Source organism: Hyperoodon ampullatus (assembly GCF_949752795.1).
Source record: "Hyperoodon ampullatus genome assembly, chromosome: 3".
Classification (NCBI taxonomy): Eukaryota; Metazoa; Chordata; class Mammalia; order Artiodactyla; family Ziphiidae; genus Hyperoodon; species Hyperoodon ampullatus.
In genome coordinates this window covers 43,258,872-43,277,800 of record NC_136916.1, presented here as the reverse complement: position 1 = coordinate 43,277,800, position 18,929 = coordinate 43,258,872, and the positions used below count along the sequence as shown (strand labels likewise).

Below are 18,929 nucleotides of genomic sequence, written 5' to 3'. Positions count from 1 at the left end.
ATTATATAATCCTTTAGCATTATGTGATTCATATATTATATTAAAATTTTGAACCTCCGAATCACAGACCCAGACTATAATGTCTGTTGGCGGAACTTTAAAAATCTTTATTCAGAGAACCTTTCTGCACTTAACTCTGCATTAATTATATCATGAGATGATAATTAGACAGCAGAGTATCCGCTTGAACGAAACTGATTTTAAGGGTATTAACCTGTAAGATTATTTTTTAAGCTCCTAATCGTTTCTTAACCATATGTTAGTAACTTTTGATAAATAGAAAAGCCATTTATTAGATTACATTTTTACTTAGCTTTCTTTGGTATGTATATTTTACTTAAAGAGAAAGCTTAGAGCAATTTTAAGCCATTATCAATCAGAATTCAACCTCATCAGTTAAACTATCCTGCCAGCTATATTCTTAAATCTATAAGTACATTTGAGAAGGCAATTCATAGATTAAACAAAAAAGTCATTATGATATTCTTAAGAAAAGTTGAGTTAAATAATACATATCTACAGAATAAGATGAAATAGATTTATGTGACTTGAGCGTTTGCTCAGTGCAGTGTACCTCCCCTCCCCAAGGCAGAGAAGAAAGACAACACGCTTTTCCAACACCTTTCTCTCCTGTCCCCTTATCCCCACAGTGTACAGAAAACACTGATAACCTTGTACAGCAAAGCACCTTCTAATATCTAAAAGTTTTCTTATATTTTTCTAAATATAATATACTTAAATGCTTCTGGTTTAAAATAGCAAGACTCTTACCTCCTCCTATGGGCTACACTTAATTAAGGAGACATTTTTAGAAGCCAGTGAAGACTTTTTTAATGCCAACATACATAATTTTTAGCAGAAACTATATGGCTAAATGGAGAGTGTTTCAAAATTTGATAAGCTTTGTGCTGTATTTTAATCCAGGAGTGGGTGTTCCATCTCAATTTTCATAGAGTCGGGGAATTTAGACCTAAAAGAATTCTAGAAATCAGTTAATTATTTCATAGGAGAACAGAGCTGAGGCCCAGAAACCATAAGGGACTTCCAAAGTCTCAGCCACTTAGTGGCCAAAATGGGACTAGAACCCAAGCCTTCTGAAGAGCACTGACTTCTTTGTGTCATATTTTCCAACAGACCCTCTCTACTTATAATAATTCATTTGACTCTCAATTAAACCTGAGATCAAGATCTTCCCTGTACCAAAGTGAGGGGGGGGGAATTTTTTTTCCAATTTCCTTTCTATTTCTAGGACAAAAAGGTTCAGGAATGTTTTTCTCTCAAGCATAAAGAATCTATTATACTTGAAAATGGAAATAGATGTTGCTTCAGATCTTCCTAGAAGATTGCTGTATTAGATGGAGCATTTGACTAAATGACCCCCAAGGTCCCCTGAGTCTCTTAAAAACTGGGTGGTATTCTGGCTTCTCTCTTTCAGGCTTTATATTTTCCTGATACTACGTAAGGGTTGACATTTTAATTATATGATTATTTTAATTATATAATTTGTTAAATAAATCAAGGTTATGTTGAGCTGACATCTATATTTTACCTATGAGTTTTTGTGAAGACTCTAATCTCTGGGAAGAATTCAAAGACAGTAAAATTTTAATGAAAGTATGGCAAATTTTATCTCTGACATTTTTGTACAGAACCAAAAATATCTTCGTTAGAGATTTTGCAAAAGGAAAGTGAAGCTTTCTTTTAAAACATAATATCTCTTAGTTAAAATATTCACCATATTTCATAAATTCTGTGGTGCACAATTTTTCATATTTTAACATCTCTGAAATTAGGATGTATCTTACAGCAGTTGATGGGTTTTAGTTTAACTGGCCATATTTTTCCTTCTTTAGTGTTATATAAAATAATACTATATGTCATAATCCGTGGCACCTTAGATATGATAAAATCAGTAGGTTTAAAACATTCTTTTTGAGTTATACAGAGTCCAAATGTGTGCATTTGTTGATAAACTTAATATGTTGAATCTGTTTTCTCCCAGTTTCCCCTCGTTGAATTGTTTCTGTGGCTTAAAGCAACCAGTAACATAGATGGCAGGGATCTTATTATTTTGTTTTACATGCAGAATATATACAGGAGCTGTGAAGGTCACTGTGTACTGATCCTGAGATCCTCATGCTGTTGTGTTTAAACTGACTCCAGAAATAACTTATGTAAAACTAAATAGTTTGAATCTCCTATCTCTTGTAGAGAGGCATACAAGGCATTCAGTTAGTCCTGCGGTTCCGGACTGCATCATGCATATGAAACGCTAGGTTATGGGAGGTGGCCACAGCCCTGATTTGTCCAATCACAGTATGATCGCTCTTTAGATATCATAATGTTGGTGGATGGTGGTGATTTTCAGCGCTGATAGTCCCGGTGTGTGATGCTGCGGCATAAGGTGGACGAGGTGTCACCAGGCTCTCTGCCACATGAGCAAGAGCACTGGCAGGTATTGGTGTTCTCTGTGATAACCTCATGCTGTGGAACTGGCTTCCCAGAACTAACACAGGAAGTTGCCCAGAGTGACAGGAGAAGCATGACTGATACCTTGTGGTGTCAGCAAGATTAAACTTTCTAATGCATCTGATCTGCCTTTTGTTTGTTTGCCAGCAGTCTCTGAACTCAAACTTAAACTACACCTAAATAGATTTTTCTTTTTTTAACATCTTTATTGGAGTATAATTGCTTTACAATGTTGTGTTGGTTTCTGCTGTATAACACTAAATAGATTTCGTAACTGCTCCCCTTCCTGTAGATAAGAGAATTAAAAATCTTACTAGCATATAGCTCCACAAACACCATCATAACTCATGTTTCCCTTTACCTTCCCTTGCATTTCCCATTCGATTCTCAATTTTGAGATGAAATTGGAGACTTTTTCTTAACCCTCAGTTCTCCTGTCTCAGCTGCCATCAGCAGTGGTGATCATTTTTAACATCTGAAAGGGTTGTTAACCAGCGGTTGTACTTTAATGGTTGCAGCTTTGTGGTGGGACTTTTAGCACTTAACTAAAACCAAACAAACAAAAAACTGAATAATATTTAGGAAATCATATTAAATACAGGTTGTTTTATCTGCTCATGATTTCTTTGGGAGTGAAGGGTGACAGGAGAACATTAAGCCTTTTCCTTATGAAGGCTTTGTGAGAAATAATACATTTCACATCAACTAGTGTGAAGAAACACGGTTCTACCAGCTATCTTGATGTGGTTTGAACTGATTGCAATGATACATTTAAAGTAAATGTTCTTTTTCTTTAATGACCAGATTCATAGAGCTAAAGGTAAAGGGGACTCTTTTATAGTCTGGCTGCCTCTTTGTAGAATGTTGTTTTTTCCTTCTGTAAATTAAAGTCGAGGTATATTTAGACATTTACGATTGATACTGATTAGTTAGCTAAGAAGTTAAACCACTTACTTTGGAGACATTTAATCTTATTACAAAGTAAACCTTATTACAAAAAAAATGCTTTTGAATCTAGTAAGATTCTTTGGTGTTGATAGTAGCCAAGCACTAGTGGTTGTTAGAGGGACATTACCATATAATTTTATCATCTATCCACCCAGTTTTACCAGAAAAAATGCTGAAAGAAGGGACAATTAAGTGGTAAATATGGCAAGCTTCTGTTGTTATAGAGTTTACTTAAAATTATAGGAACATGGAAACCTCTCATCTTTTCTACCTGGAAGACATTTTTCTTCTTTTTGTTTCTGATGAAGTGGGCCAAATGGAGAACATATCCCCAGGACAGATCATTGATGAGCCCATTCGTCCAGTCAACATTCCCAGAAAAGAAAAGGATTTCCAAGGAATGCTGGAATACAAGAAGGAGGATGAGCAAAAACTTGTTAAGAACTTGATTCTGGGCAAGTATTTCCTGCGTGAGATAAAAGGTCTTTCTGGTACATGTGTCAGTAGTGGGAAAGGCTAGTCACTCATTTATTAAGTATTCACACTGGTTTCTTTAGTCATCCTTGACTGCTGTGCGTATAGTGCTGTAGCAGCATCCTGACCACATCGTGGATGTCAGTCACACTGCAGGGTCACTTGCTAGGACCCTAACTCCTGGAAGAGCAGGTTCCATAGGGAATGAAGAGTTTAGTTTGGGATGGGCTTAGTTTGACACACCTGAGCAGAGATGTCAAAAGCCACTTGATACATGAGCCTAGAATTCAAAGGAAAAGTCAGGGCAGGAGATAGACATTTGGGAGTTGTTGTATAAGCAGCTAAGATTCACATGTTCCTACCCTCAAGAATTTCTCCACTTAGTGAGCCTTTAAAATATGCTTTTTTAAAAACACGACCTATTTACCCTGAACGATTGAACTCTTAAATGAGAGCTATGCTTTTGTATCTCAAAAAGCATTCCTCGTGAAGACTTTCAAAGTTATATAAGATTGTTTTTCCTCTTTTCTTTTTTAGAACTGAAGCCACGTGGTGTAGCAGTCAATTTGATTCCAGGGTTACCAGCGTATATCCTGTTTATGTGTGTTCGACACGCTGACTACCTGAATGATGATCAGAAAGTAAGGTCGTTGCTAACATCAACAATAAACAGCATCAAAAAAGTATTAAAGGTCAGTTCATGTTCAACAAAATTCTCATAATGAATATTAATGGTGACAGAGTCTGCACAGAGGTATTTTTCCTTCCTTAGACTTGAGCTAAGTTTCCAGTTACCACCACTTTCTAGTCTGAATCGATACTTTCCATTGTAGGAAACATTCATTCTGTAAAGTGTCTATGTGCCTTCTTTCAAAACAGGGCTCAGGTTGAACAGTAATCAAAATTAATTCAATATACTTGCATTTGATGGTGAAGCAAATTCAGTTTCGTCATAGAAATTTTCTGCTTTGAGGTCTTAGAACTAAATTAAAAATACCTAGTGAAGTTCCTATATATAGGGAATATGATGCTATAGTTAAAATAGGTATTAAGTAAGTTTAGTAATACCTAGACCATTCATATAAAAAGATGTCTGATAAAACATTTAAAATTCTCTTCTGACTTTTCTTCCCATTATTCTCCAGCTCATCCCATAATTTTCCTTGTTACCTGAAATGCCTGGTTCCATGTGAGAAGCAACACACAGATACTAATCAGAGAGGAAAGACTTGGAAAAGGCAGCAAAGTTGCATAATAGAACAGAAAGCCCTGCATAACTCAGTAATCACTGAGTCACTTGCATGATCATCCTCTTGACAATCTAGAAAAACAGTGAACATTATTCTTAGTTTTAACCATTTTTCAGTTCTGTGGCATTAAGTACATTTATACTGTTGTATAACCATCACCACCGTCATCTCCAGAACTTTTTCATCTTCCCCATCTGAAACTCTGTACCCATTAAACACACCCTCCCCCAGCCCCTGGTCATAACTTTTAATGCCGGTTCTCAGTCCGTCCTGCACAGATTATGTGGTTACTTTCTACAGTGCTTACTAAAGTGTGGAGTTTCTGAATATTTAACATTCAAAAATTGATGAATGTCTTCTGAATGTAACTCATTTAATTTGGGGGGCATTGATGCTGTATTACATTTAGATAGACTACGAGTTTTACTACTTCTTAAGTCAACTCCTACAAAGACAACAAAGCCAAATCGTAAAGTTTTCTCCCTCTCATCTTACTTGCAAGATGAGAAAATTTGGATAAATTCTTCCAAATTTATCTAATTTGACTAATTATTGTACCAAATTGTTTAAAGAGCAAAAAGGAGTAGATACTTGAACACAGCACCCTTTTGATACCATTTAAAATGGATGTGCATTTGTTTCACATCCCTTTTTGAACTGAAGTGTATTTGTCGTGTGTCCCTGGTTTGATTTTGCAGAGGTGGTTTGACATGTGGCCCAGAACTGATGAAGAGCCAGACTCTCCACTGCTCTGCCCAGGGCTTCCTCCGTTCCATTTCTGATTAGCTCCCCAGAAATTTTATCTTATCATTGACAAGATTTTTAACCTAATCTGGGTTTCAGTGCTTCACAATATTTGTAATTCCCTTTTGTGCCTTTAGTCTTTTCTGATTCCCTTCAGTAACCCTCAGGGAAGTGAGTTTGGGTAAGCTGTGGCTTGGTGATTGTTTTCTGCTTAAAGGGACTGCTAAGCGAATATCAATTGCATGACCAGGCATCATTTTCTAATGGCATTTTCTAATTGCCAAGCAAAGTAACAAACAACCAGTGAACTCAGTGGTTGAAATTCTCTAGCAACGATATGAGGCTTTACAACTGCAATGTGATTTATTTTTATAACTGTTGTTAATAGTAAGTTAAGGAAATGGGCCTTCTGGTATCTGTTTGGTTTTTTCAGGCTATTATTTCCCTAAGGAAAAAGCTAATTTAGGCTTATTCTCTCTTTCAGAAAAGAGGTGATGATTTTGAAACTGTCTCCTTCTGGCTTTCTAACACATGCCGATTTTTGCACTGTTTGAAGCAGTACAGTGGAGAAGAGGTGAGAAAGCCTTGATCACAAAATCAGCATGCTATACTTTCTCTGACCTTTTTAAGGAAAAAAATTTAAAGCACAAACTATCTAGCCATTTGTTAATTTAGAGCCCTGAATTCAGAGGTGGCTTGGAAGTTCATAGCTTTGTTTGATGTTCATTATTTACAAAACTGACTTGGGAAGTGACATAGCTTCTTCCCTCTGAGAGTTTGTATTATGAGAAAGCACAGCAGAAATAAAATGAGCATTGGTCATTGAATGGTTATTGCACTGAAACTTTTTGTTAAAATGTGAAAATGGGCTTTTCAAGGAGTGATATAGGAATATTGAGCTATTTAAAGAAATTAATCAATTTTGGCTTGTGTAATACATTAAAGGTGATCAAGGTAAAACATGTCTCTTTAGATTTGTCCACAAATATTTTTGCTTTTGCTTATAGTGATGTGGTCATCAGTTGGTTGATAGACTTCATATTTCAAAACTATGTAATATATTAATAATTATCATTTATTAAGGGCTGCTTAGTATGTATCAGACAGCATTTATTGTACATTATGTTGTTTAATTCTTGTTTAATATCTCAGTGAGGTAGGAATTATAACCCAGTTTTACAGATGAGGAAACTAAAGCTCAAAGAAGTTCATCACTTTGCCCAAGTGCTCTCAGCCATAAGGCGCTGAGTTAGGATTCTGGGTCTGCCCACCTCCAAGAGCCTGTGCCCATAACCACTGCCCTTGGTATCTCCTCATCCTTTGCCAGGAGGGCAGGCAGAGAAGCTGAACAGTAGTACTTTCTGAGCACCCACAGGCCAGGGGCAGAGAGGACTGTCCTGGCAGAGGATGGGAAATGCAATATGAGCAAGACATGGTCCTTGAGCAGATGGGACTAGCAGAACAGAATCCTCCAGAGGGCCTATTAACTGTCCTGTCAGTCCCCAGTTCTAGACCGTGTTGTTAAGTAGGTTGCAGGTAGGCAGATGCTTGAGTGTGGGCAGAATCCATCAAGTAGACAATTGTCTTTGTCAGGCAGTGCCTGACAGAAGTACCTGCCTGTACAGTTGGCTTTCCATTTTAACAAATACCACCAAAAGATTCCATTCTAAGCTCAGACTGAGAATCATGTATGGATACAGTAAAATATAGTAAAGAGAAATTTTTTATTTATTCACCAGTCTCTGTAGAAATTGATCAATTTTAAGAAGATTATTTACGTAGTATTTATAAATAGGACTATATTTAATGAACTGAAGTTGAGAGATGACTACTTTAGATAATTTAGTGTTTGGCAGTAAACCAGCTGTTTCATAAGTGAAAACACTCATTAGTTTTTTTTTTCAAATTAAGTTCCCCCATCTTGTTTCATTGACATTGCTGGTGGAAAAGCTTAAATGCTAGGTTGCCAAGTTTAGATTATTCAAACGCTAGTAAGAAGTGGAAGGGGAGACATGATGGAAACAAACACACAGAATTTGAGAAGGAGTATCCTGGCATTTATATGTAGGTTGGAATGGGAACTCTTTGGAGAAAGGAAAAAAGAGCATGAGGATGCCGATCAAATGAGAGAGTTAAAGAGGAGACATTTTACTTCATCTGTATCATTAACTCTCCATTATGGCCCTAGGGCTTTATGAAACACAACACATCTCGCCAGAATGAACACTGCCTCACCAATTTTGACCTGGCTGAGTACCGACAGGTGCTAAGTGACTTGGCCATTCAGATCTACCAGCAGCTTGTGCGGGTGTTAGAGAACATCCTTCAGCCAATGATCGGTAAGGCCAGGGCATATTGCTGACATCCAGGTCTGTCTACCTCATGTGCCCACCCATAGATGACCACCAGTGGCACATGTGTTGGAGCATGTATTCATATGGAGAACATAAAGTAGTAAGACTCAGTCTCAAAATTAGCTGAGGAATCCCAGAACCCCAGCCATGACGAACTGGGGTACCTCAAAATCACTGCTTCCACATGATGGAAATGGCAGTATATAGTTTACTTCCCTAATGTGTAATGCCTCTCTCTTATGATTGGGTCATGCTTTATACCCAGCAGTAGACCTCAGACCTCATCCAGTTTTCAAAAACACTTTAAATTTTGGTCTAGCGTACTACTACACAGAGCTTCCTAGGGACCCATCTAAAATGAAGGAGGCTGGGGAGGGTTTGTACTTTGCCTATTAGGCTACAGTAAGAGGGCTGGGAAGGTACCATGGCAACAAGAACAGGTCTCAGACACTCCATGCTGAGTGGAACATCTCATAACCCCTATGGAATTGTTAAAGGCAATTTGGTTTAAAGTAGCAGTTTCTCATTGGATGAGAAACTGGGGTGTGTGTGTGTGTGTGTGTGTGTGTGTGTTTCTACGTATGTGTGATTTCATGTACCTATCTTTATATGTGTGTACTCACTCTGGGTGTGTATTTATGTATCGTTCTACCTGTATTCCTTTGGAATGTGTAGCAGGTGTGAAATAGGTATTAGAAGGCATGTACAAATTGCAGGCTGCTAATTTTGAATGCACTGAACTTTTTTTTTTTAATTTTTTAAGTTACCAAACTGTATTATCGTCAAGCAAATTATCAACAGCCTCTTAAGGCTACTACCAGTTACCCTTTCCTTCCCCATCCATGTGTTTGCCACATTTCTACAACTTCATCTCACCTCTGTGGGCTCCTAGTGTCCCATTTTTTATTGCAGGCCCCCCTTTAACCAACTAGAAACATAGAAGGCTGAGGAAGCCATGGGGGATGGCAGTGGTTTCTTCAGCTGACGCCTAAAAGGTCATGAATTTAAAGCAACCTAGGTCAGCGAAAATGCATGAGGTAACACAGATGCAGAGAAGGTCAGCTTCAGTCTATTCTCTTCTACTTTTGCCTGGTTTTATTGGCTAAATAAAAAATTTTACCTATAGATGTGCCACTAGCTGCGTCTCCCAATGATTTTACAACAACAAATGTTTTGAGTCAGTATGAGGTTCTTTGGAAGCTGCATTTAGCTCTAGGACATATAACAATGAATCAGGAATGGCCCCTGCTCTCAAAGGGGCTTCCAGTCCAGGGAGTGGGCATCCCAAAACCATCCTAGAGGAGGCATAAGGCAAATGCTACAAGAACGTAATAGAGGGAGCAGCAGTGCCCCAGATGAGAAGACTGAGTCCTGGGAGGTTAAGGCCAGCCCGAGGTCTCCCTACTGTAGTGGGAAGCTCAGGGCAAGGAAGGGCCCAGCTCTCTAGCCCCACACAACTGCCCTCTCCCAAGTCTTCTCCAAGGCCACTGCCTGGTCTCCTGACTTTCTTGCTACTTGATTTGTTTGCCTCTCTGGGGCTCGATATTACTGGAGAATTTTTTTTTTTTTTTTTTTTTTTGCGGTACGCGGGCCTCTCACTGTTGCAGCCTCTCCCGTTGTGGAGCACAGGCTCCGGACGCGCAGGCTCAGCCGCCGTGACTCACGGGCCCAGCTGCTCCGCGGCATGTGGGATCTTCCCGGACCAGGGCACGAACCTGTGTCCCCTGCATCGGCCGGTGGACTCTCAACCACTGTGCCACCAGGGAAGCCCTATTGGAGAATTTTTATCTTCTCCCTAACTGCTCCATACATCCCTCTCAAAAACTCTCCCAAGATACCTCACACATGTGCTATTACAAGGCTACTGCTTCATATTTCAGAAAACGGGCCATTAAGAGTTCTTAATTTCATGGTAAATTTTTGAATTTAAGAATTATTATTATTTTTTTGAGTTTAAGAATTATTCCTTCATTAAAGTTTAAAATCCAGAAGCCCTTTTATTGAGTTCTTTTTCCCTCTATGTTGATGCTCAAATCATTTTCATAAACTGAATGTGTGTATGTCTGTGTCTTTGTGTGAGTGTGCACACGTTTCCTTCCAGATCTTCTTTTCTGACACTTGAACTTCTCTTGCAGTCTCCGGAATGCTAGAGCATGAAACCATTCAGGGTGTGTCTGGGGTGAAGCCCACAGGGCTAAGAAAGCGAACCTCCAGCATTGCTGATGAGGGTACCTACACACTGGACTCCATCCTGCGGCAGCTCAACTCCTTCCACTCAGTCATGTGTCAGCACGGCATGGACCCCGAACTGATCAAGCAGGTGGTCAAGCAGATGTTCTACATCGTGGGGGCCGTCACACTGAACAACCTCCTCCTACGGAAGGACATGTGCTCCTGGAGTAAAGGCATGCAGATCAGGTGAGCGAACGCCAACAGCTGCCATGGCCTTTTCATGCTGCCCAACCGCTTGCCGGGGCTCGTGTGAGGCTAGTGTACCTGATATCCACTGCCCACCCACCCCCCACTCCCCGCCAGGCGAGCAGCAAGGGCAGACCGGGCACAGAGTTGCTTCCTCTTGTCTGGCTGGACCCTCCACTCTCATTCGTGATCGCTCCTGGCCATGCCTTGCAACCCACTGCTTCTTAGGAACCCTACTCCATGTGAAGATAACTCATTTTTGTTTTTTGTTTTTTTTAAAGGGAACTTTATTTATTTTTATTTATTTATTTTTGGCTAGGTTGGGTCTTCGTTGCTGTGGGGGCTATTCTTCATTGTGGTGTGCGGGCTTCTCATTGTGGTGGATTCTCTTGTGGAGCATGAGCTTTAGGCATGCGGGCTTCAGTAGTTGTGGCACATGGGCTCAGTAGTTGTGGCTCACAGGCTCTAGAGCACAGGCTCAGTAGTTGTGACGCACAGGCTTAGTTGCCCCGTGGCATGTGGGATCTTCCCAGACCAGGGCTCAAACTTGTGTCCCCTGCATTGGCAGGCGGATTCTTAACCACTGCGCCACCAGGAAAGCCCCGATAATTCATCTGAGGGAGTGGGGAGGTGATGAAAACTACATAAAGATGAGATAGCTGCTTCCTCTCCTTTTGTGTGTGTTTTAATTTTACAATAACAAAATATCAAGCTATAATGAAGATTGCTAATGTTTGATTGCTCTTATAAATTTATTTTGACAAAATACCTTTTTGTACCTATGGCAACAAGAACATGTCTAATAGATCTTTTACTGATGTTTGAAATACGCCCCTCTCTATTTTAAGAAAAGCTGTGCTCAATTTTGTCCAGCTGCTCCTCAGCATAACCTTATTAGCATAATGGAATTTTTTTTTCAAATAATTTATTTTAAAACAGCTAGAAAATTCACCAAGAGGGGGAAAAAGGATTTCTCCTATGAAAGCCTGTAGTTAATCTTAGGAAGCGTTGGCTTTCTTTTCAAATTTTCCATTACTCACATCCACTGTAGGTAGTGGTAAGAAGATAATGCTTTCCACTCAGGTCATAGAATTTATTTTTTTGCAAGCTCTGTTTATACCTATGAAGCCCCTCTTTGCCTGATAACTAAGTCCTGACTGTGGGTCCATTTATCTCACTCTCATTTGCGAACGACTATCACTTGGTTGGCCACCTCTTAAAACCTCGCATCTGTGTAGTTTCTATGTCTCTCTTCATATTTCGGGTCTTTGTCTCTTCCCATGGCCCCCACTTGCCCTTCTCGCCTTCATCCCTGAGCTTCCTCAGGCCACTACCTCCATCACCCAGACTCTTCCCTAAAGAGGGCCGGAGCACAGGGTCTATGTGGGGATCTTGTTATTATGTCTACTAGCTTGGAGTCTGACTTAAAGAAGAGAGAGTACTTAAAGGATTATCAATTCTCACCTCTCAAGTTGTAAGAAGCTATAAAGTGTTTTCTGCTTGGCTCTTTAATAAGGACACAGCCATATTATGTGTTCTATTTTGGTTTTTAGCACATCTTATTTCATAACTTGCTGTAATGGCTACATTTCTATCTCCCATTAAAGAGAATTATAGTCTCTAGAATTATACCTACTCATATAATTATGATTATAAACCTCCTGATTATGTATAGTGATAAATTTTTAAGCACAGCTAATGATTTAAAAAAACAGAATTTAACTGAAATTCCTGACAAAGCCATGCACAGAAAAATTAAGACATTTATGATAACATTCAGTAAATTTGCATCACCCCCCTTTTTCTGGCATAGGTACAATGTCAGTCAACTAGAAGAATGGCTGCGTGACAAGAATCTGATGAACAGTGGGGCTAAGGAAACCCTGGAACCTCTCATTCAGGCTGCTCAGCTTTTGCAAGTGAAAAAGAAAACAGATGATGATGCAGAAGCCATTTGTTCCATGTGCAATGCTTTAACTACTGCCCAGGTAAGGTGATTTTCCCTATTATAAAACAAGTTAACATTCATCAACGGTGACATTTAGGGAAGTAAAGAAGGCTTTTAGCTATTGCTTTTGTCTCTGAGCTGACTTCATCTGTGTCAGAGATGATATATATCAATATTGTAGATCTTGAAGAAGGGAGATTTTACCACAAAGTATATTTCAGTACTAGTCACAGTCCTGCACATTCAACATTCAGTACTTATTTATCCACTCTCTACACTGTTCTGTATAATGTTCTAGCTGCTAAGATAAAACCATGAACAAAACAAAGTCCCTGTTTTCATGGGGGTGTACATTCTACACATTCTATGGAGTTTGTACTCCATAAAAGAATTTTCCATATTATTTAATAATTGAATGATTCTTTAGACTTCTCTATTTTAAGACAAATTGTGTTTTTTTAATTGAAATATAGCTGATGTATAATATGATGTTAGTTTCAGGTATACTACACAGTGATTTGACATTTCCATACATTATAAAATGATAACCGTGATAAGTCTAGCAATCATATGTCCCCATACAAAGTTATCACAATATTATTAACCATATTCCTTATATTGTAGATTACATCCACATGCCTTATTTATTTATTTTATAACTGGAGGTTTGTACGTCTTAATCCCCTTCACCTATTTTAATACCCCATGCCCCTCCCCTCTGGCAACCACCCATTTGTTCTCTGTATCTGTGAGTATATTTTCATTTTTTTTGGTTTCTTTGTTTTGTTTTTTGGATTCCACATATAAGTGAGCTCTTACAGTATTTGTCATTGTCTGACTTATTTCACTTAGCATAATGTCTGCAAAGTCCATTCATAGTGTTGCAAATGGCAATATTTCATTCTTTTTTATGGCTAAGTGATATTCTTGTGTGTGTGTGTGTGTGTGTACACCAGTCTTCTTTATCCATTTGTCTGTCGACAGACACTTAGATTGCTTCCATATCTTGACTATTGTAAATAATGCTGCAATGAACAGAGGGGTGTGTATATCTTTTCAAACAAGTGTTTTTGTTGTCTTTGGAAAAATACCCAGAAGTGGAATTGCTGGGTTGTATCATAGTTGTATTTTTAATTTTTTGAGCAACCTCCATACTGTTTTCCATAGTGGCTGCACCAATTTACATTCCCACCAACAGTGCATGAGGATTCCCTTTTCTCCACATCCTCACTGACACTTACTATTTGTTGTCTTTTTGATAATAGCCGTTCTGACTAGTATGAGGTAGTACTTCATTGTGGTTTTGATTCATATTTCTCTGGTGATTAGTGACGTTGAGCATTTTTTCATGTGCCTGTTGGCCATCAGTATGTCTTCTTTGGAAAAATGTCTGTTGAGGTCCTCTACCCATTTTTTAATCAGGTCATTTGTTTTTTTGATTTGAGTTGTATGAATTCTTTGTATATTTTGGATATTAACCCCTTATTAGATATATTGTTTGCAAATATGTTCTTCCATTCAGTAGGCTGCTTTTTCATTTTGTGGATAATTTCTTTCACTGTGCAAAAGTTTTTTAGTTTGATGTGGTCCCATTTGTTTATTTTTGCTTTTGTTTCTCTTGCCTGAGGAGACAGATCAAAAAAATATTGCTAAGACCAGTGTCAAAAATGTACTGCTTGTATTTTCTTCTAAGAGTTTAAGGTCTTAAATTTAAGTCCTTAATCCATTTTGAGTTTATTTTTCTAGGTGGTATGAAAAAATGGTCTAGTTTGATTCTTTTGCATATAGCTGTCCAGTTTTCACAACACCGTTTACTGAAGAAACTGTCTTTTCCACATTGTATATTCTTGCCTCCCTTACTGTAGCTTAATTGACCATAAAAGAGTAGGTTTATTTCTGGGTTCTCCTTCCTTTTCCATCAATCTATGTGTCAGTTTTTGTGCCAGTACCATACTGTTTTGATTACTGTCGCTTTTTAGTATGGTTTGAAATCAGGGAGCATGATACCTCTAGCTTTGTATTAGTACTTCTTTCTCAAGATTGCTTTGGCTACTCAGTTTTTTGTGTTTCCATACAAATTTTAGAACTATTTGTTCTGTTCTGTGAAAAATGCTTTTGGTATTTTGATAGAGATTGCATTGAATATGTAGTTGCCTTGGATAATATGGTCATTTTAACCATTTAATTCTTCCACTTTATGAGCCTGGTATATCTTTTGATTTGTTTGTGTCATCTGTACTTTCTTTTATCAATGTCTTATAGTTTTCCAAGTTCAGGTCTTTCACTTCCTTGTTTAGATTTATTCCTAGGTATTTTATTCTTTTTGGTGCAATTATAAATGAGATTGTGTTTGATAATTTATTATTAGTGTATAGAAATGCAAGAGTTGTCTGTATATTAATTTTGTATCCTGCAACTTTACTGAATTCATTTATTGGTTCTAATAGTTTCTTGGTGGCATCTTTAGGATTTTCTATATACAGTTTCCTGTCATCTGCAAACAGTGACAGTTTTACTTCTTCCATTTCAATTTGGATTCCTTTTACTTTTTTTTTTCCTGTCTAATTTCTGTGGCTAAGATTTTCAGTACCATTTTGAATAAAAGTGGTGAGAATGGGCATCCTTGTTTTGTTAGAGGAAATGCTTTCACTGTTTTACCATGAGTATGATGTTGACTGTGGGTTTGTCATATATGTGTTTTATTATGTTGAGGTATGTTCCCTCTATACCCACTTTGTTGAGAGTTTTTATCATAAATGGATGTTGAATTTTATCAAAAGCTTTTTCTGTGTCTATTGAGATGATCATATGATTTTCATTCTTCAGTTTGCTAATGGGGTGTATCACATTGATTGTTTTGTAGTTATTGTAAAATCCTTGCATCCCTGAGATAATTCCCACTTGATCGTGATGTATGATTCTTTTAATGTTCTGTTAAATTCAATTTGCAAATATTTTGTTGAGGATTTCTACAACTATGTTCATCAGTGATACTGACCTATAATTTCCTTTTCTGTGGTATTTTTGTCTGGTTTTGGTATCAGGGTGATGTGGACTCACAGAATGAGTTCAGAAGTTTTCCTTTATCTTCTATTCTTTTGGAATAGATTGAGATGGGTAGATTCAGGTGTTAACTCTTATATTTGGCAGAATTCCCCTGTGAAGCCATCTAGTCCTAAACATTTGTTTGTTGGGAGTTTTTTGATTACTGATCTGATTTAATTACTTGTAATTTGTCCATATTTTCTGTTTCTTCCTGATTCAGTCTTGAGAGACTGTACATTTCTAGGAACTTATCCATTTCTTCTAGGTTGTCCATTTTATTGGCATATAATTATTCATAATAATGTCTTACGATCCTTTGTATTTCTGTGATGTCAGTTGTAACTTCTCTCTTTCATTTCTGATTTTATGTATTTGGGCCCTCTCTCTTTTTGTCTTGATAAATGTGGCTAATAGTTTATCAATTTTGTTTATCTTTTCAAAGGACCAGCTCTTAGTTTCATTGATTTTTATTCTGTCGTTTTTGTAGTCTCTATTTCATTCATGTCCATTCTGATTTTTTTTCCTTTTACTAACTTGGGTTTTGTTTGTTCTTCTTTTTCTAGTTCCTTTAGGCATAAGGTTAAATTGTTTATTTGAGATTTTTCTTGTTTCTTGACGTAGACCTTTATCTCTTAAACTTCCCTCTTCCCTCCCTTTTCATATTTCTAGTTGTGGCCTTTTATTTTCCACTTAGAGAAGTCCCATTAAAAAAATAAAAATATAAACATAAAGCTAGTTTGATGGTGCTGAACTCCTTTAGCTTTTGCTTGTCTGTAAAACTCTTTATCTTTCCTTCAAATATGAATGATAACCTTGCCAGGTAGAATATTCTTGGTTATAGGTTTTTTCCTTTCATTACTTTGAATATATCACCCCACACCCTTCTGGCCTGCAAAATTTCTGCTGAAAAGTCTGCTGATGTTGTTATGGGAGTTCCTTTTTATGTAACTAGTTGCTTTTCTCTTGATGCTTTTAAGATTTTCTCTTTATCTTAAATTTTTGTCATTTTAATTATAATCTGTCTTGGTGTGGACCTCTTTGGGTTGACCTTGTTTGAGACTCTGTGCTTACTGGATCTGGATGTCTGTTTCCTTTCCCAGATATTATTTCTTCAAATAAGTTCTCTGTCCCTTTCTCTCTGTCTTCCCCTTCTGAAACCCCTACGATGTGAATATTAGTGCACTTAAGTTGTCCTAGAGGTCTCTTAAACCATCCTCATTTTTTTTCATTCTTTTTTTTTTTGTTCAGTTTCAGTGATTTCCACTATTGTCTTCCAGCTCACTGATCCATTCCTCTGTATAGTTTAGTCTACTGTTGTATTCTTCAGCTCTTTTGGTTCTTCTTTATATTTTCTAACTCTTTCTTGAAGTTCTCACTGTATTCATCCCTTCTTCTCCTGAGTTCACCGAGCATCTTTATAATCATAACCTTGTAGATTGCTCATCTCCACTTCTATTAGTACTTTTTCTGAGGTTATGTCTCGTTCCTTTGTTTGGAACATATTGCTCTGTCTTCTCATTTTGCCCAGTTTGCTGTCTTTTTTCTATGTATTAAGTAGGTCATATACAGTTCCTGATCTTAAAGAAGTGGCCTTATGCAGGAAACATCCTATGGGGCTCAGAAGCATGCTGCCCTCTGGTCACCGGAGCTATATGTCTAGGGGTACCCCCTATGTGGGCTGTGTAGGCCCTTCTGTTGTGGCAGGGCTGAACTACTGTGGGCTCAGTGGTGGGTAGGGCTGACCCCTGGCCTGGTTGGCTGCCCCGCCCTGCTTCCTTTGGTTTCTGCTGCCCATTTTTTGGCAGGGCCAGCTTATAGCGTGGCTGGCCACAGGGCTCAGGGGAGGCCAGGGCTGGTGCTGGCCCACTGGTAGGTAGTTAAGCCCTCAGCACTAATTAGCTAGAGGGAGGATTCCAAAATGGTGCTGAGTGTCAATAACTGATCATTCAGGGAAAGTCTTATTTAGCTGTGCATTGAATTTAAGGAAATGAAAAGATGGGAAGGGCATTTGAGAACAATGGCCACAGCATGAGGCAAGGCATAGGCATAAACATACCCACTTTTCTTTTGCCTAGTTACTTCTGTGCTGACTCTTGGATTTTTTAATGTTCATCACTTATCTCAAAACATAGAAATCTTACATAGATTACACATAGAATACATATAGAAAGTAACTAGCTGAATACACAGGATACTGTTAACTATTGTTTCTTTGAGAGACTGAGAGCATGCAGGTGGAAGCACTTTTACTTTTCATGTTTTTTCAAATTTATATTGCTTCTTAAAGTGTAAAATATTACATTAATACATTCTTATTTAAAAAATTCAACTAATAAAGGTAAATGTGCCTTCAGAACCACTCCCTCTCCCCTCTTGCCCTAACCAAGCCCTGAGTAGAACTGAAAACTGTATGCAGAGATCCTTTTAGTTTTCCAGATTACAGGTACCCAGCATGTATGTATTTGATAATATGCTAAAGACTTTGATCATTTTATTTCTCCCAGATTGTCAAAGTGTTGAATTTGTATACTCCAGTTAATGAGTTTGAAGAAAGAGTCTCTGTGTCATTTATTCGTACTATACAGGTAAGATCTCCCAGGCTTTCTTTTGCTTTGATTCACCAACACAGTCGTTTGAATGGAAATTTTATAATTTACTGAAGGGTAATGCAGTTTTTATTATAATTATTTTATCTCATTTTTATAGTGCATTAACTTTCTTGATAACACCTTATTGGAAAAATGAAGTGATTTTAAAACAAATATAAATATTCTTCATTAGTTGAGGATTTTTGGTAGAATTTTGTCAAAAAAAAATCTTTATAGATTCAAAGAATTGATGCTCTGTTTTTTTGTTTTTCTTTTTTTAATCTTCTCAGATGCGTTTACGAGACAGGAAAGACTCTCCTCAGCTGCTCATGGATGCTAAACACATCTTTCCTGTCACCTTTCCTTTTAACCCATCTTCCCTTGCACTAGAAACCATCCAGATTCCAGCCAGCCTGGGCCTGGGATTCATATCACGGGTCTGAAAGTGATATCAAGGAAAATATTGACAATACAATACTTGCCTGAAATAACCCATTATTTCAAGTGAGCTACTGAGAACACATTTTAAAAGAGATAGTACTTATTATCTCCCAAACAAGGGGTTATTGACTGGAACTCCCCCTAGAATACTTTTCATCATCTTGGAAAGAAAGATAGGCTCCTTTGTGCTGTGTTACCTTTATAACAACACTCATCCTTGATCAGTTAGGTATCTGCAGTTGACATGCAG

The 18,929-nt window shown here is 37.9% G+C and overlaps 1 protein-coding gene across 1 annotated transcript in view; it reads left to right on the top strand.

The window, feature by feature from the left end:
* MYO5A (myosin VA) overlaps positions 1 to 18,681 on the top strand; it is a gene marked incomplete at both ends in the record, with an annotated part of 187,086 nt that extends 168,405 nt beyond the window's left edge. The window contains 8 exons of the mRNA XM_079699077.1: positions 3,726 to 3,872; positions 4,429 to 4,583; positions 6,370 to 6,459; positions 8,074 to 8,224; positions 10,375 to 10,657; positions 12,471 to 12,645; positions 18,155 to 18,235; positions 18,529 to 18,681. Coding sequence (XP_079555203.1) covers positions 3,726 to 3,872; positions 4,429 to 4,583; positions 6,370 to 6,459; positions 8,074 to 8,224; positions 10,375 to 10,657; positions 12,471 to 12,645; positions 18,155 to 18,235; positions 18,529 to 18,681 — 1,235 coding nt within the window. The remainder of the gene's footprint in view (positions 1 to 3,725; positions 3,873 to 4,428; positions 4,584 to 6,369; positions 6,460 to 8,073; positions 8,225 to 10,374; positions 10,658 to 12,470; positions 12,646 to 18,154; positions 18,236 to 18,528) is intronic.
* Positions 18,682 to 18,929: the final 248 nt, after the last annotated feature.